Raw genomic sequence first — 15,595 nt, forward strand, 5'->3', positions numbered from 1 at the left:
TGTTATTCTGCAATAAACCAGACACAAGAAAATGATATTCTGCAATAAACCAGACACAAGAAAATGATATACTGCAATATACCAGACACAAGAAGATGATAATCTGCATTATACCAGATACAAACAAGAGCACCATATAACGGGTGCCACGCTCGGCTGCAGGTGCAGTTTTGAATAAATGAAAGCTTGAAAGAATTATTATTATTTTATTTTTTTAAGAGGTCACAGTGACCTTGACCTTTGACCTAGTGACCCAAAATTGGGTGTGGCATGTAGAAATCATCAAAGTGCATCTTCATATGAAGTTTCAAAGTTGTAGGTTGAAGCGCTTTGATTTTAGAGCGAATGTTCAAACCTTAACAAAATGTAGATTGTAGACAAGAAATAATATTATGCAATATAACACCTACTTTAATTGATATTCTGCAATATACCAGATAACAGAAAGTGATCATCTGCAATATACCAGATACCAAAAGTGATATCCTGCAATGTACCACACACAGGAAACTGATATTCTGCAATATACTAGATACCAAAAAGTAATATTATGCAATATACCAGATAAAAAAAGATAACCTGCAATATACCAAATACCAAAGTGATATTCTTCAAAATACAAGAAAGTGATATTCTGAAATATACCAGACACAGTAAAGTGATATTCTGCAATATATTAGACTAAAGAAAATTATATTCTGCAATATATCACGCACAAGAACGTGATATTCTGCAATATACAACATACCAGAATTGATATTCTGCAATATACAAGAAAATAATGTTCTGCAATATACCAGGCAAAAGAAAGTGATATTCTGCAATACACCAGATACACGAATGTTATATTCTTCAATATACCAGGAACTATAAAGTGCAATGGACCAGACACAAGAAAGTAATATTCTGCAATACATCAGATACAAGAAAGTGATATTATGCAATATACCACAGACAATAATTATTTTCATTGAAATACCAAACACAAGAAAATTATAATCTGCAATATACCGTACCAACAAACGATGTTTATGAAAGTGATATGTGTCTTCTGCAAGATACCACATACAATGAAGTGGTAGCTAGAAACATATTAGGGACAAAAAGTGAGATGATTGCTTTCAATGACAAGTCATTCATATTACTTTATGATAAACTGTGATGATTACATATCAATATCACATTGACCATAATAATGTGTATAACTGATGATCATTCACAAAGTATCACAAATCCATTTTTACCATTTGTTTCTTCATCCAGTTGTTTGCCACCTGACAGATCTTCACCACAAATCTCTCCTCATAGGCAGGAATTATACTGCACAATTTCTGAAGCACCTCATTCCCTGGCTACAATTACAAAAGCCATATCAATCTTGGAATAAACTGTATTTTTTAAACAATTCATTACATTCAGCTTTACCTGTTCAATTTATAACAATTTATTTTCAGAAAAACTTGAGGATTTATTTGAAAAAAAATAAAATCACCATACATGAGGGCCAAAATGTCTTTGGAGCGCTTGCTTGAATTCACAGAAAACCAATTAAGAAAACTTGATCTGATGAGCTTGTTTTTGGAAATGCGACCCAGATTTGAGATTTCCCTCGGCATTATCAAGATAAACATTCTAACTAAGTTTCATAAAGACTGAGACATAAATTTTGCCTCTTGAGTGATAACAAGGTTTTTCTAAGACTGACCAGGTGTTTCAATTTTTGGAGTAATCATGACCCAGATTGGAACCAGGCCTAGACATTGTACAGATAGACATTCTGATCAAGTTTCACTAAACCATGCGACATCTAGCATGGTAAAAAGGTTGTTCTAAGATTTGACCTTGTGATCTACTTTTAGTACCCCTATGACACTCTGCTTCAATATTGTCAACATATACATTCTGACCAAGTTTCATCAAGAATGTGGCTTCTACAGAGGTAAAAGGTTTCTCTAAGATTTGACCTTTTGACCTAGCTTAGTGATGTACTTGACCCAGATTTAAACTGGGTCTACAAATTGTCCATATAAAAAATCTGCCCAAGTTTCATCAAGATTCAGTAATAAATGTTGCCTCAACACTGATAAAAAGTGCTTTTTTTAAGATTTAACTGACCTATCTAGTTTTTGGACTGACAACACCCAGATTCTTAGTTAGCCTAGATTTGTTTAGAAAAAAACATTCAGACAATTTTTTATCAAGATTGAGTCTGAATATGGCCACTAGAGTTATAACACAGTTTTTCTAAAATTTGACCAAGTGACCTAGTTTATGAATGCACATGACCCAGATTTGCACTTAGCATATATATATATATATATTGTCAGGATATAAAACATTCCGACCGACTTTTAAAGATAACAATTACCTAGGAAGGGCAAAGAATTATTTCCTGTTTTAACGTCATCTATCGACAATTTCATGTAATTGAACGTAAAAGTTGAGTCATTACTCTGCTTTTGGCTATATAATATGCCATCAATTAAAACCTTCTTAAACACCCACTAAGACTGTGTAACTCAATACCTATTAAATCATTTACATAAACGGTAGCTCTTCTGGTAGAGAAGAACTACCTGAGATAGCGTCTGCACCTGTGTTGAATATTTATGTTATAATTGATTGCCTGCAGATGCCCATACCATTAAAATATTAAATTATACGCTGATTTGACAGTATTGTTAATTAATAGAACATCGAGGGCATGATTGTATTGTATCCACAGTCCTGCAAGTGTAAAACCTCTAATAAATTAGACCCTTTATAAATAATTTAGTCACTGATCAGGGCTTTTTTCATTCTCCAACAAGGGCCTTTAAAAGGCCACTTTCCTAGTTGCAATAATCAAATCTCAGCTTTATATCCCAAAGGGTTGCCGAGAGTTGCAATGCACTGTCTATTGTCCTCAGGTGCAAAATTTGATCTGCAGTGCAAGGGCTAAAGAACACTGATACCATAAAAATCCAGTCATAGATCATGATTTTTTTTCCTTATTTTTTTAAATTAAATTTACAGTCCAATTTATGAGGTTGTCCATGAAAAAAAAGATGAAATTCTACCAAGATTGATCCCTCAATATTGCTAACAGTAGTTGTTGCTGTTGTGTAGGAAACTTGTCAATTAAAGACACACCAAACGCCGTCATTTAACTGATACTTACAAATAAATATAATCACAGTTTGCAACATTTCTCTTGTTTTTATTTTCATAATTTGATCCAAAGTTTTCATGTTGGCATGTGTTTTTTATAACTGAACATGTAAACAAAGGATCAAGGGCATTATCAAAAGTCTCGCCAAAAAATCGCAATCTGTGTAAATCAACAGTTTAATCATTAATGTCATCAAAGGAAAGCCACTTCCTGTCAAGAAGCCGTAAAGCAACAACCCTCTTGCCAACAAAATTTGACTCCTTTAATTTGAGAAGTGAGATGCTTAACCAATCGCGAGTTTATTACTCACTAGCAAACGTCCAATTATGTTTGAGCATGTGCCAACCTCTGCCTTTGAGACTGTTACGTACAATGTAGAACAAAGGTGGAGTTAGCAGTCTATTGGTTATGTCAATCAGTGCTATAAAAACATGTTTAACCTAGGCACTAATCAATTGTTCAGATAGTCAGATTAAAAAGTACACAGATTGGAATACACTGATCACATGGTGTCATTGGATTATAAGTTTGTGGATTATTACTAGCGCTGAAAATTAAGTGCAAACTTTATAATAGTAATTTATTGATTTCAATAACACAATTGGACTTTTGCTAAATTTTTAAAAATGCCTCGAAACTCAACCGCCATATGACAATGTTTTACAGGAAAATGTGTTGTGTCCATTACTATATACTTTCTTTTAGTTTCCTATGTAATCGCCTTTGTGTGTTTTTTTCTATGTGGTTCATTATTCTGTGCTTGTCTATATTTCTATTAGGGCTGTCACGATTTACCGGTATATCGGTATATCGCGGTGCATGTCGTGAAAAAAATCGCACCGCGGTACGGCGTTGCCGCACCGGTTTTTTAATATTATTATATTAGCACAGATATAAATACATTACATAATTATTTTGATATAGATATCGTTTTGAAAAATGTAGAAGCGATTCAAAAGGGCTAAATAAATAATCCATTAATATCCAGGTCAAGCAAGCGCTTCCACTTGTAGATGTTTAACTTTCACGTTTAAAATACGGCGATGTATGGGTCCGTACCTTTTTTGGAATTTGGGACAGATTTCCTTTGCAAAAAAGTTCATAATTATCCAAAAGATGTTTATTCTATTTCTTATTTTCTTTCTTTAGTATATCGATCGTTCAAAGCATGGCACTTCCGAATCATGTTATCTTAAGATACTGAATAAGTCGAGGAAGAGTCAAAACGCTACGGATTTTCAATACTGGGCCCGCTGACTCCGCATTTTAAACATGCCCTTGAAGCGTTCGATTTACACAGATCGTAGTCACAGCTATTGTTAACAACATGGCGGACATTTTAGAAAAAGACGCGAACAATAAGAATAACAATGACTACTTCTATCAAGTTTATTACAGTTTCTTTTACAGTTTCTAGTCATACTATGATACCAGTGTTTTCTGATTATTGAGTTTAATAAAGTTTGTAAAACTTGTTATTCTGCTGTTTTCTTCACAGATACATATTCTGTAAAATATCGCGGTACGTACCGCGATACTGTGTTGCCGTACCACGATATACCGCGGTACGCCCACGACGTATCGTGACAGCACTAATTTCTATTAATTATTTTCAGTTTCCACAATATATATGGTATTGGTTATATTAAACAAAGTTCATAATACACGTGTTCGCTATGTCTACGCCCCACAAAGCTATCATGACGTCATTCTCTACGTATAGAATAAAAACTCCTGTACATTCAAAATGGCGTCCCTTTGTAATATTCTTGAACGTACGATTTCTGACTCGACTTATGACACTGACATATTCAAAATCTTAAATTTTCATATCATTTTATACCCTCAACTTATGAGTGGGTAGACTTATGACTGGGTTTTTATGGTAGTGTAAAACTTATCAAAATTGACCTGTTTTAAGCACAAACACATGCAAACACTAGTACTGTTAAAGCATGAAATAATTGCTTTTAATTTACTTTGTTATTCTTTGGTACGCTCTATCCACCATATTGGAAAACAGTAGTAATGTTGCTGACTTTAAGTGTCACTATCGGTTAGGTCGCAGTACACCAATGTTTTGCACATCAAGATGTTTGATGTAGCCTAAGTCCGATAATGATGTCGAACAGATATCAAATATAAACAATGTTTCAAATTTAAACCTTTTCACAGATTTTGTCATGTTTTGAAGTTTGTCATTAAATGCTTTATATTCATAAATTTATTCATAAATTTAATCATTTGATCTAATAATCTCAAATAAAAAATTAATTAACAAGAGGGCCATGATGGCCCTGAAACACTCACCTGACTGAACTTGCTACATCAACTTAAATTCTATCAGACCCATATACAATCCCAAGCCAGATTTCATTAATTAATACATTCTGACAAAATTTTATTAAGACATGATGAAAACTGTGACCTCTTTCTTCTACACAAGGTTTTACTAGAATTGGCCCGGTGACCTAATTTTTGACCCCAGATGACCCATATACGATCCAAAATCAGATATTAGTAAGATAAACATTCTGACCAAATTTCATAAACATCTGATGAAAACTGTGACATCTATTGTCTATACAAGGTTTTTCTATTATTTGATCTTGTGACCTAGATTTTGACCCCAGATGACCTCAATACAATCCCAACCCAGATTTCATCAAGATAAACATTCTGACCACATTTCATATAGATTGGATGAAAACTATGACCTCTATTGTTTACGCAAGGTTTTTGTATTATTTGACCTAATGACCTAGTTTTTGACCCCAGATGACCCAAATACAATCCCAACCCAGATTTCATCAAGATAAACATTCTGACCAAATTTCATAAAGATCTGATGAAAACTGTGACCTCTATTGTCTACACAAGGTTTTTCTCTTATTTGACCAAGTGACTTAGTTTTTTGACCCCAGATGACCCATATACAATCCCAACCCAGATTTCATCAAGATAAACATTCTGACCAAATTTTATAAAGATTGGATGAAAACTGTGACCTCTATTGTCTACACAAGGTTTTTCTATTATTTGACCTAGTGATCTAGATTTTGACCCCAGATGACCCAAATACAATCCCAACCCAGATTTCATCAAGATAAACATTCTGACCAAATTTCATAAAGATCTGATGAAAACTGTGACCTCTACTGTCTACACAAACAAATTGTTGACAGACACACGCACGCACACACGCATGCACACACAACGGACGCCGGACATCACACGGTCACATAAGCTCACCATGTCACTTCAAGACAGGTAAGCTAAAAAGGTAACCCTCAGCAGGGCTCGAACCACTGACCGCTGGAGTCATGGAGTAAAAAGTCTACCACTTAGATGTGGCTTTTTATGATTTTTGACTGGCGCGACTTTATAGTTATGGACCAACCCCATTAGAAAAGTCAACCAGAAATTCCCGAAAAGTTGACAGTAAACAAAGATCGGTCCAAAACAGATTTTAAATGCAGTTATTGGCCCAAATCAACCACTTGATCGGAAAGATTGACATTTTTCACATTTTACTGATAAATTCTTTCACAAAATACTATCTTAAACATTTAAAATTTATCTATTCTGCTTTTACATATCGAGAAAAACAGTGATGTGGCAGACTTACTTGAAATGCGAATCTCCCGAGATTTCACGGTCATATGACGTTATTTCTATTTTTAGTAACATACCATGTGCTCAAGTGTTTTCAAATTCAAAATGACATTTCCCAGTATTTTAGATTATTCTGGCTTGTTTTGTAAACAAATTGTAGTATAAATACAAACTCAAAGTTAATATTAGTTAAAACTACCTTATTCACACTGAAATCAGTCTTATAATCCACCAGACATAAGTTGTTTATCACAAATAATAGATTTCAGGAAACGAAAGTAATGTTTACAATTTCAGCAAAAAATGTCAAGGTCGAACCGAAAGTATCCAAATGAAAACTCGTCACGTGACAAAGCGACAATGGCGTCAAAATTGTGAATTTCAGACTGATGAGAGTTATTTTCATACATTGTAAGATGCATTTGAAACATTTGAACCTTAAAATAATCCCCGATGCAGTAATTTTTATTCATTCACCAATATATGTAGAAATGTATCCGAGAAAATGAGCTTTCTTTGATTTATAGCGTGACATATGACTCTGGTTGACTTTCGATACGGGGTTGGCTTCAGCGTACAGGTCTGTCAATACTATAGCCTCTAAACCTATAAGTTCGTGCACCTTAAATTTCAATGGCATATCTTTCATGAAAATTCATTAGACAATAACTAAACTTGATATATACTTTATGATTTATCTTTTGTTTAACAAATAACGAGTGAAATATGTTGGTTGACAGATAATAATAATGGAGTTACGTACCTTTAAACATTCATGTATATGGTAGTCTGCGTCACACAGAATAACCCTATAAGATCGTGCACCGATTTTGATGACGTCACAGCGAGGCCCTGGGATGTGTTTATAATAGCCGATATATGTTTTTGTGAATATGTGTTAATTTGTATTAAATATGTGTTGTTGTAAATGAATTTCATGAATAAACTGTATTGAAAATAATGGTTTAAACAACAATGGTCTTCATAAAAACGAAATATGAACTGTGATAACTGTATTCAGAGGTCTAGATAAAGTGTATTTACTAACGGAAAATAGCTAAATAAAATTCTATTCACAATGGGGGCATAAAAGGCTGTCACCCCTTCTAATGACAGTTGTTTTGTGACAAAATCCTAAATTGACGCAGTGAGAACCATTATCACAATTGGACACAATCTTAACGTAATGTCTAGTGGCATCATTTGGGGGTGAAATTTCCCGCATACACAGCATACTTTAATCGTATTGTAATGCAAAGTACAGAGAGCACAATACAAATTCGAGACGGGCCTCCAAGGGAAACTACTCTTACAACATTTTACGATCAAAACATTGACAAACATAGCTGTCCGGTGAAGGAAATGTGCAGATTTTAAACATTGTTTTGGCTATTTCTTTGGAACGAGGTCAGAAAAACGGACAATTTATATCATATTTATTGTTTTTTCCTCATGATTTTTGTCTTATCCGCTGTGGAAATTCTCGCGTTACAAAAGTGAACAGTTTTCAGGCACGTACGTTCGAATGTTGCTTAGAAGTTTACGTCATAAAAAAGTACACGATCTTATAGGGCTGCACGAAGTTATAGGAATAGAGGAATATTTCTTAAGCCAACAATTCTCTAAAATTACCTTCGCAGTTACAACAATCGTTGAATAATCGAGGGAATTTATATGGTCGAGCAAAAGATTAAGATCTGTTCTAGTCGCGGAATCGTCCCTGTATGCGAAAGTTATAAGTGTAGAATAACAATATTGGAATTTCTCTCTTTCAGGGCATGCGAAGTTTGCTGGGACCGCCATGTTTGTTTTCGTTTGCAACCAAGTCAAAACGGTCACACATAGGAATGGTCACCGTACACAACAGAAAAAAATCTAAGTGTCAATTGACTTTATGACTTCTAATTCTTTACATCTGGGCACTTTTTTATTGCACGTAATTATAAACTAATTATTAAAATACTTAAATATATAAAGCTGATTTTAAATACATATATTAAAGATATTTCAATATGATACAGGACATGTATCTGATGTTCTACAAAATTATCCATGGACTGGCTGCTGTACCAATGCCTCCTTACGTCATTCCTCCGACCCGGCTCACTAGACATCTGCACCCTCTTTCATTCAGACAAATTCCCACTCCCAGCAACTATTATAAATTTTCCTTCTATCCAGCAACTATCATCCTATGGAACTGCCCGCTAGCCAATACATTGTACAGGCACCTACCCTGGACCAGTTTAGGCAGGGGTGACCAAACTAGACCACAGTCTCTAAGCGTGTTGGCTGTTTTTAACTTCTTATCTGTATATTTCTTCTTTTTATTAACACTTTCACCTTTGTTTCTGTGTCTCACAAATACATTATGTATTACTTTTTACCTCCTATACATTTCTTCCTTTAATTTTCTAGCACCGATACGCGCCTGATTGTTATGCTAATTGTTGCACAGGAGGGAAGCCCATAGTATTTTTTTATTTTTTATTATAGCATATATAACAAAATAAATAAATAAAACTATGGGTTTCCTGTTGTGAATTGTTTGCAACTAGCAGTATATGTAGATACCGGTAGATAGGTGCAACTGAGAATATTTATGATGCAGGTTGTGGAGGGTAGGTCACTCTGTTTTATCCATGTCATCAGGGCCGTATACAGAAATTTTTGACTGGGGGGAAAACCAGGGAGGGTGCGGAAGGGGTCTTTCCCTCCCTATTTTCTTTATTTTGCACTTTTCAATGTAAATTTTAACGCTTAACAAAACCTATTTTGTAATATAAATGTACGGAATATATGAAATACATATGAATATTACAATTAGTAAATCAGCATCTTTCTGAAGTCTAAAGCTTTACATATTGGTGTTAACAGCATTTTCAGAAATTTTTGATATTTGATAAAGAAGAAAAGCACACTTTGAAAATCAAAAACATTTATATAAAAATTTATCATTAAGTATGACTGACCTGTGAACATTATACTACTTTCTCTTTGAATTCAAGCCTCTTCTTTTGTTTCAAAGTAAATTCCCAATCAAATGTATATCATATACTACACCGTTTTACTTTCACCACCATCAACACAGGTAAACCATCAAATTTTTCATCAACTGTGACATTAGATTTGACCTTGAAACCTTTTCTATGATAACCGTTTTCCTAAGTTTTTTTTCACAGATCTATATCCGATATTGAGCTGATTTTTAGTATGCGAGTCTGCGTACATGACCGACAGATAAAGTTTGAAATTTGTTCCGGCTCATTGATATTTGGCGAAGCGTTGGGACATAGACTGAAATTTTCACTATAATAACCGTTTTCCTGAGGGTTTTTTCGCAACCCTTTCAGATATTAAGCTGATTATTTTGTTTCTAATAGGGTGGCATGTGGCAGTTGGACTGTCCGTCCGTCTGTCCGGTATTTCGTTATCCAGGCTTTTTTCAAAACGCGTCAAGACATTGGCCAGATATTTGATGTGTGAATCTACCTACAAGACTTTCGGATGAAGTATGATTTTCGTTCCGGTCCATTGAATTTTGGCGAAGTTATGGGCCTTGGACTTTGACAAAGAAACTTGCTGGTTCAAAGTAATTAATAATTTCCCATATCGCCTTTCTAATTCCTTCCAACATTATTTGTTTTTCACAAATTATCGGCGTCGCACTGTAGTGCGGCGACTCATATGTAATACGTTGTTTTTTTCGCTTATGTGAGGAGAAGTTATTTTACAGATCAATGTATATATTTTTTATGTCAGAATATTTTGCATAGTGGTGATTTTTGTGTGTAAATTAGTGTAAATAAGTACTGCATTTGTGCCTATTACATTGACTACAACATTTATGGCCAATAATGCAAAGCTAATTCTTTTAATTAATAACTGATCACAGGGACTGGGCTATAATAAAAGATCACAGGAACTGGGAAAATACGCGAACGGGTGAAACTTTCTGGTTTTGTATTAAAAAAAACATAATCAAATTATATTTATTTTGTGGTTTTTCTAACAATAGCGCAGACTTTTGCTGATCGAGTTTTAGTAAACGCGTATTTTCTTCAATTTTACAAGACGACAGCGATTACACGGTTAATTGCTTTATTGATAACCGTTACACTACAGTCACTTATTAATATCTTAGTTAGAAGGTGATTTTTCAAGCGGTTCCGTAGTGTAGTGTTTCCACGCTCGCTTTACATGTGAGAGGCCCAAGGTTCGAGCCCCAGTAGAATCAAATTATTTGATTTGTGTTCTAAGTTAACTTTTTGTTTTGATGTAGACATTTTATTTTAAATAAATATGCTGTTTTATTGTAACCATTTTTTGTTTTTATTATGCCCATGAAATATATGTGCGAGAGGGTGGGGTGGGGGTGGGGGGTTCGTAAACACATTAAAACTTTTACAGTGTTTTCATATCAATGAGTATTCAACCCCTATCGTTATTGAGCAACGTAAGAAAAATTAAGTTCAGAATCATCTCCCCTTGAAGTTGAGAAAAATATGAAATTACGCTTACAAGATGAAGCAGATTTTTTTTAAACCTACGCAGTTCTGTTCCATTAATGAAAACTGCACACGGATGCCAGTAAAAAAAAGGAAACCAATGTAAATAAAATGAACTATGAAATATTTGGGGTTACAACACAAAATCATAGATAATGGTTATTTGGGGGTTATAACACAACATCATAGATAATGGTTATTTGGGGGTTATAACACAAAATCATAGATAATGGTTATACCAGTATCTTTTTCTATTTTGTTTAAAATAATCGGCCAATATATTAATATTTACAGTAGAAAAAAATCGTTCCATGCAACTTCATTGAGTGCCTTTTACACTGAAATTCCCGACGCCCTTTGATGATTTGCATCAATACTTATCTTGTTAACGTCAGCAATGTTCAGGCCTACGACCTCCTGTATCGTTTGCTTTTCTTTCCTTGGTCAATCAAAAAGTGTAACATCAACCATCGATAGAAGAAGCAGCCAGGATCACAAGGGGGAATCGACTGATAGAGGATTTGTACGGAATCCGGATAGTGCCATCTATAATCTCCCCCTTCTTTCATCAAGGGCGACACTAGACAGTAGACACACGAAGCGATACACGATATTTTTCTCGGCAGTCGCGGCGACGCACGATATTTTGCGCGACCGTCGCGGCGACGCACTATATATTTAACACGATATATCGCCCTTGTTAAGGTAGCCCAAAAGTCGATATATCGTGTTAAATACATCGTGCGTCGCCGCGACTGTCGCGAAAAATATCGTGCGTCGCCGCGACTGTCGTGCAAAATATCGTGTATCGCTTCGATATTTTGCGCGACAGTCGCGGCGACGCACGATATTTTATTATTCAAATATCGACCATATTATCCGAAACTCATATATCGCGGTCTCATTTCAGACCGCGAAACTAAACACACAAAGCGATACCCGATAATTTGCGTGACAGTCACCGCGACGCACGATATTTGTACTGTTCAAGTATGCTGTTATAATATCGCCTGTCGACTGTCGCGTTTTTTAAACGGTGTTACAGTAATTTTTAACCATTTATTATCAATATTGCTGCCCTCGACACACTTATAAAAGATTATTCAAGCATTAGTAAACAACGGAATCCGGATCGTGCCATCTTTAATCTCGCCCTTCTTTCACCAAGGGCGACACTAGACACACGAAGTAATATACGATATTTTTCGCGACAGTCGCGGCGATGCACGATATTTTGCGCGACAGTCGCGGCGACGCACGATATATTTAACACGATATATCGCCCTTGTTTAGGTAGCCCAAAAAGGCGATATATTGTGTTAAATACATCGTGCGTCACCGCGACTGTCGCGCAAAATATCTTGCGTCGCCGCGCCTGTCGCAACAATAAGGTTAATTAGATTTATAAAAGATTATTCAAACATTAGTAAACTACGGAATCCGGATAGTGCCATCTATAATCTCGCAATTCTTTCACCAAGGGCGACACTAGACACATCAAGCCATACACGATATTTTTCGCGACAGTCGCCCAAAAGGCGATATATTGTGTTAAATATATCGTGCGTTGCCGCGACTTTCGCGCAAACTATCGTGCGTCGCCGCGACTGTCGCTTTTTGAGATGATTGCAGATTAAATCAATATCAATAAATAGCTTATTGAGATGATTGCATCAATTCCAAACAAAAGCTTGTTAAGATGATTGCATTTATACCAATGATAGCTTTTTTTAGATTTTTGCATCAATACCAAACATGAAACCGTTGCAGACGGGTGATGTTCCCCCAATTTTTTTTGGTCACAATATTGTACTATATATTCAGATAAAAGGAAACGTCTTGAGGGCACAGTAGTTGGGGGACAATAATTTTTTTATAGAAAATTTCAAAGGGCCATAACTCTGTGAAAAATCATCCGACCAGAACCTGCTGATAATATGCACATCTCCTCTTGGTAGTCACAGAAGCTTCCAAAGTTTAATTGAATTCCGGTCATTAGTTGCTGAGAAATAGCCCGGACAAAAATTGTGCACAGACAGACAGACACACGGACGGACAGGCGAAGCGGCGACTATATATATATATATATATATATATATATATATATATATATATATATAAAAATAGCTTATTGAGAAGATTGTATCAATACCTAAAATTTGTTTATTGAGAGCATTGCATCAATACCAATCAATACCTTATTGAGAGGATTGCATCAATAGATGATCACATTTATCCCAATCAATATCTTCCTGAGATAAGCACATTGATACTTATAAATTACTTTTTGAGATGATTGCATCAATAACAATCAATAGCTAATTAAGATGATTGCACTGATAACAATCAATAGCATTTTGAGATTATCAAATTGATACCAATCAATAGCAAATCTGGATAAAACATACAAATCTGGATAATGTTTGTTCTAAAGAATGCTCCAAGACTAATGATTAAAGCAATGATCCTACAATTGCAAGCAAACCAATAGCCACTTACCCTTCACAACTTTAATGACACTTTTGTTTTTAATCTTTATTACAATTTCATGGTCATCATTTTGTTTTTACAATCTGTACCCAACACATGAATATAATGAAGAAAACTTACTGAGAGTGACATTAATTAATTGTTGAGAAAAAATATTGTAAATTGCTGAATTGTTTTATGCTGTTAATATATGAGTGTTATCGGTTTTATTCATTATTATTATAAAGTGCTAAATTAAAAAGTGTATAATAATATAAAAACATGGAATATAATACACAATTATAGTCCTGCTTGTTCTAAAGTAACATTGAAATCAGTCTTTTCTTTGTGTTTAGGGCTTACTCAGTTTGCTAACTTTTAATGCAAGAAGGACCCCAGTGGTCAGAACCTTTTCTTCACTATATAAATGGCAAATTTTAAATCCTGAAAAAGTTGTTAACAGGGACCTATACAAACAACTATACAAACAACAAGAAAATAAGTGTGTTATGGTATAAGTCAATAACTATATATGTAAAATAGTGTTAAGTGTTGATTGGTTTACTCCTTGATTTCATTCGTCAACAAAACTTAGCCAATGATGTAAGGTCTGTGAAATATATCAGGGCTAAAATAATTATTAGGACTCTGCATAATACATGGAAATTTGTCTTAAAATAAACATGAGAGTTCTGTTTTGCATGTAATATATAAGTGTAGGTTTGTCATTGTATGTTACATGGAATATTGTCTTGAAATAAACAGTCATATGAATTAAAACACATCATTCTGTTTTACACGTCATATGAAAGTTTAAGCTCGTCTGTTAACATATTTACATACCGGTTTATGAGGCAAAATTAATGTCCATCACTAACTTAAATGTGCTTCATTTAATTAAAAACCTAATTTAACTGTGACTTTTTTCCAATTATTGTTTGAAAACTTGATTTTATAATTTTATAATTATAATAAAAAATAGACTTCCTATTTGGTCTTTTATACATACCCGTATATATTATTACAATTTCTGACCAGTTTGTTTTCTCATATAAACAATGTATAATATTATGTTGCAGTAATTTTTCTCAAATAAATAATTTTCTTCTTAAGTTAAAGGGGCCTTTTCACGTTTGGGCAAATTGACAAAATTGAAAAAAGTTGTTTCAGATTCGCACATTTTCGTTTTAGTTATATTTGTGAGAAAACAGTAATACTGAATATTTACCATGCTCCAAAATAGCCATGATATGCATCTTTTGACGATTTAAAAACCTGAAAACTATAAAGTGTTGCAACGTGAAACGAATTAATAATTTGGAGAGTTCTGTTGTTGTTGTTATATTTTATGAAACTACAAGGATTGCTTATATAAAGTATAAAATACACCGATCATTGTATTCGGATGAATGGCCGAGAGGTCTAAGTGGTAGACTTTTTACTCCAGGACTCCAGGGGTCAGTGGTTTTAGCCCTGCTGAGGGTTATCTTTTTTACCCACCCCCCCCCCCCCCCCCCCCTATAAGTATATAAGTATATATGAACATTTGGCTCATTTTGTTCAGAGAAATTCTGCTGTCTGAGAGGGACTCAAACCAGGGACCTCCCCATTCCTAGACCAGCATACTACCACTAGACCAAAGTCCCACACATCATAATCACATGACCAATCAGATGAAGTTTATTAAAATCTTTCATTCAGACAATTTAAGTTGTGTAAGTATTTTGTAAGCATTCTTAACTGTGTTTCATGAATGTTTTTCTTTAACTATATAAAATGTTGCTTATTTTTGGTTATTTTAAAATAATAATTTATATTAAGAAGAATATACTTGAATTAAAACAAAAACAGG

At 34.4% G+C, this 15,595-nt stretch overlaps 1 protein-coding gene across 2 annotated transcripts in view; it reads right to left on the reverse strand.

Annotated features, from left to right (window-relative positions):
* LOC127871374 (HEAT repeat-containing protein 6-like) overlaps positions 1-9,896 on the reverse strand; it is a 41,452-nt gene extending 31,556 nt beyond the window's left edge. The window contains exons 1-2 of one of the 2 annotated variants that reach the window (XM_052414252.1): positions 9,739-9,896; positions 1,245-1,352 (exon numbers count right to left, since the gene is read on the reverse strand). In XM_052414252.1, the coding sequence (XP_052270212.1) occupies positions 1,245-1,259 (15 nt within the window). In that variant the 5' untranslated portion in view covers positions 1,260-1,352; positions 9,739-9,896. Of the gene's footprint in view, positions 1-1,244; positions 1,353-8,398; positions 8,586-9,738 lie in introns of those variants that run through there. The other variant, XM_052414243.1, reaches the window with a different exon arrangement.
* Between the last annotated feature and the right edge of the window lie 5,699 nt (positions 9,897-15,595).

The sequence above is a fragment of the Dreissena polymorpha genome, chromosome 1 (genome assembly GCF_020536995.1).
Source record: "Dreissena polymorpha isolate Duluth1 chromosome 1, UMN_Dpol_1.0, whole genome shotgun sequence".
In the NCBI taxonomy this organism is placed as follows: domain Eukaryota; kingdom Metazoa; phylum Mollusca; class Bivalvia; order Myida; family Dreissenidae; genus Dreissena; species Dreissena polymorpha.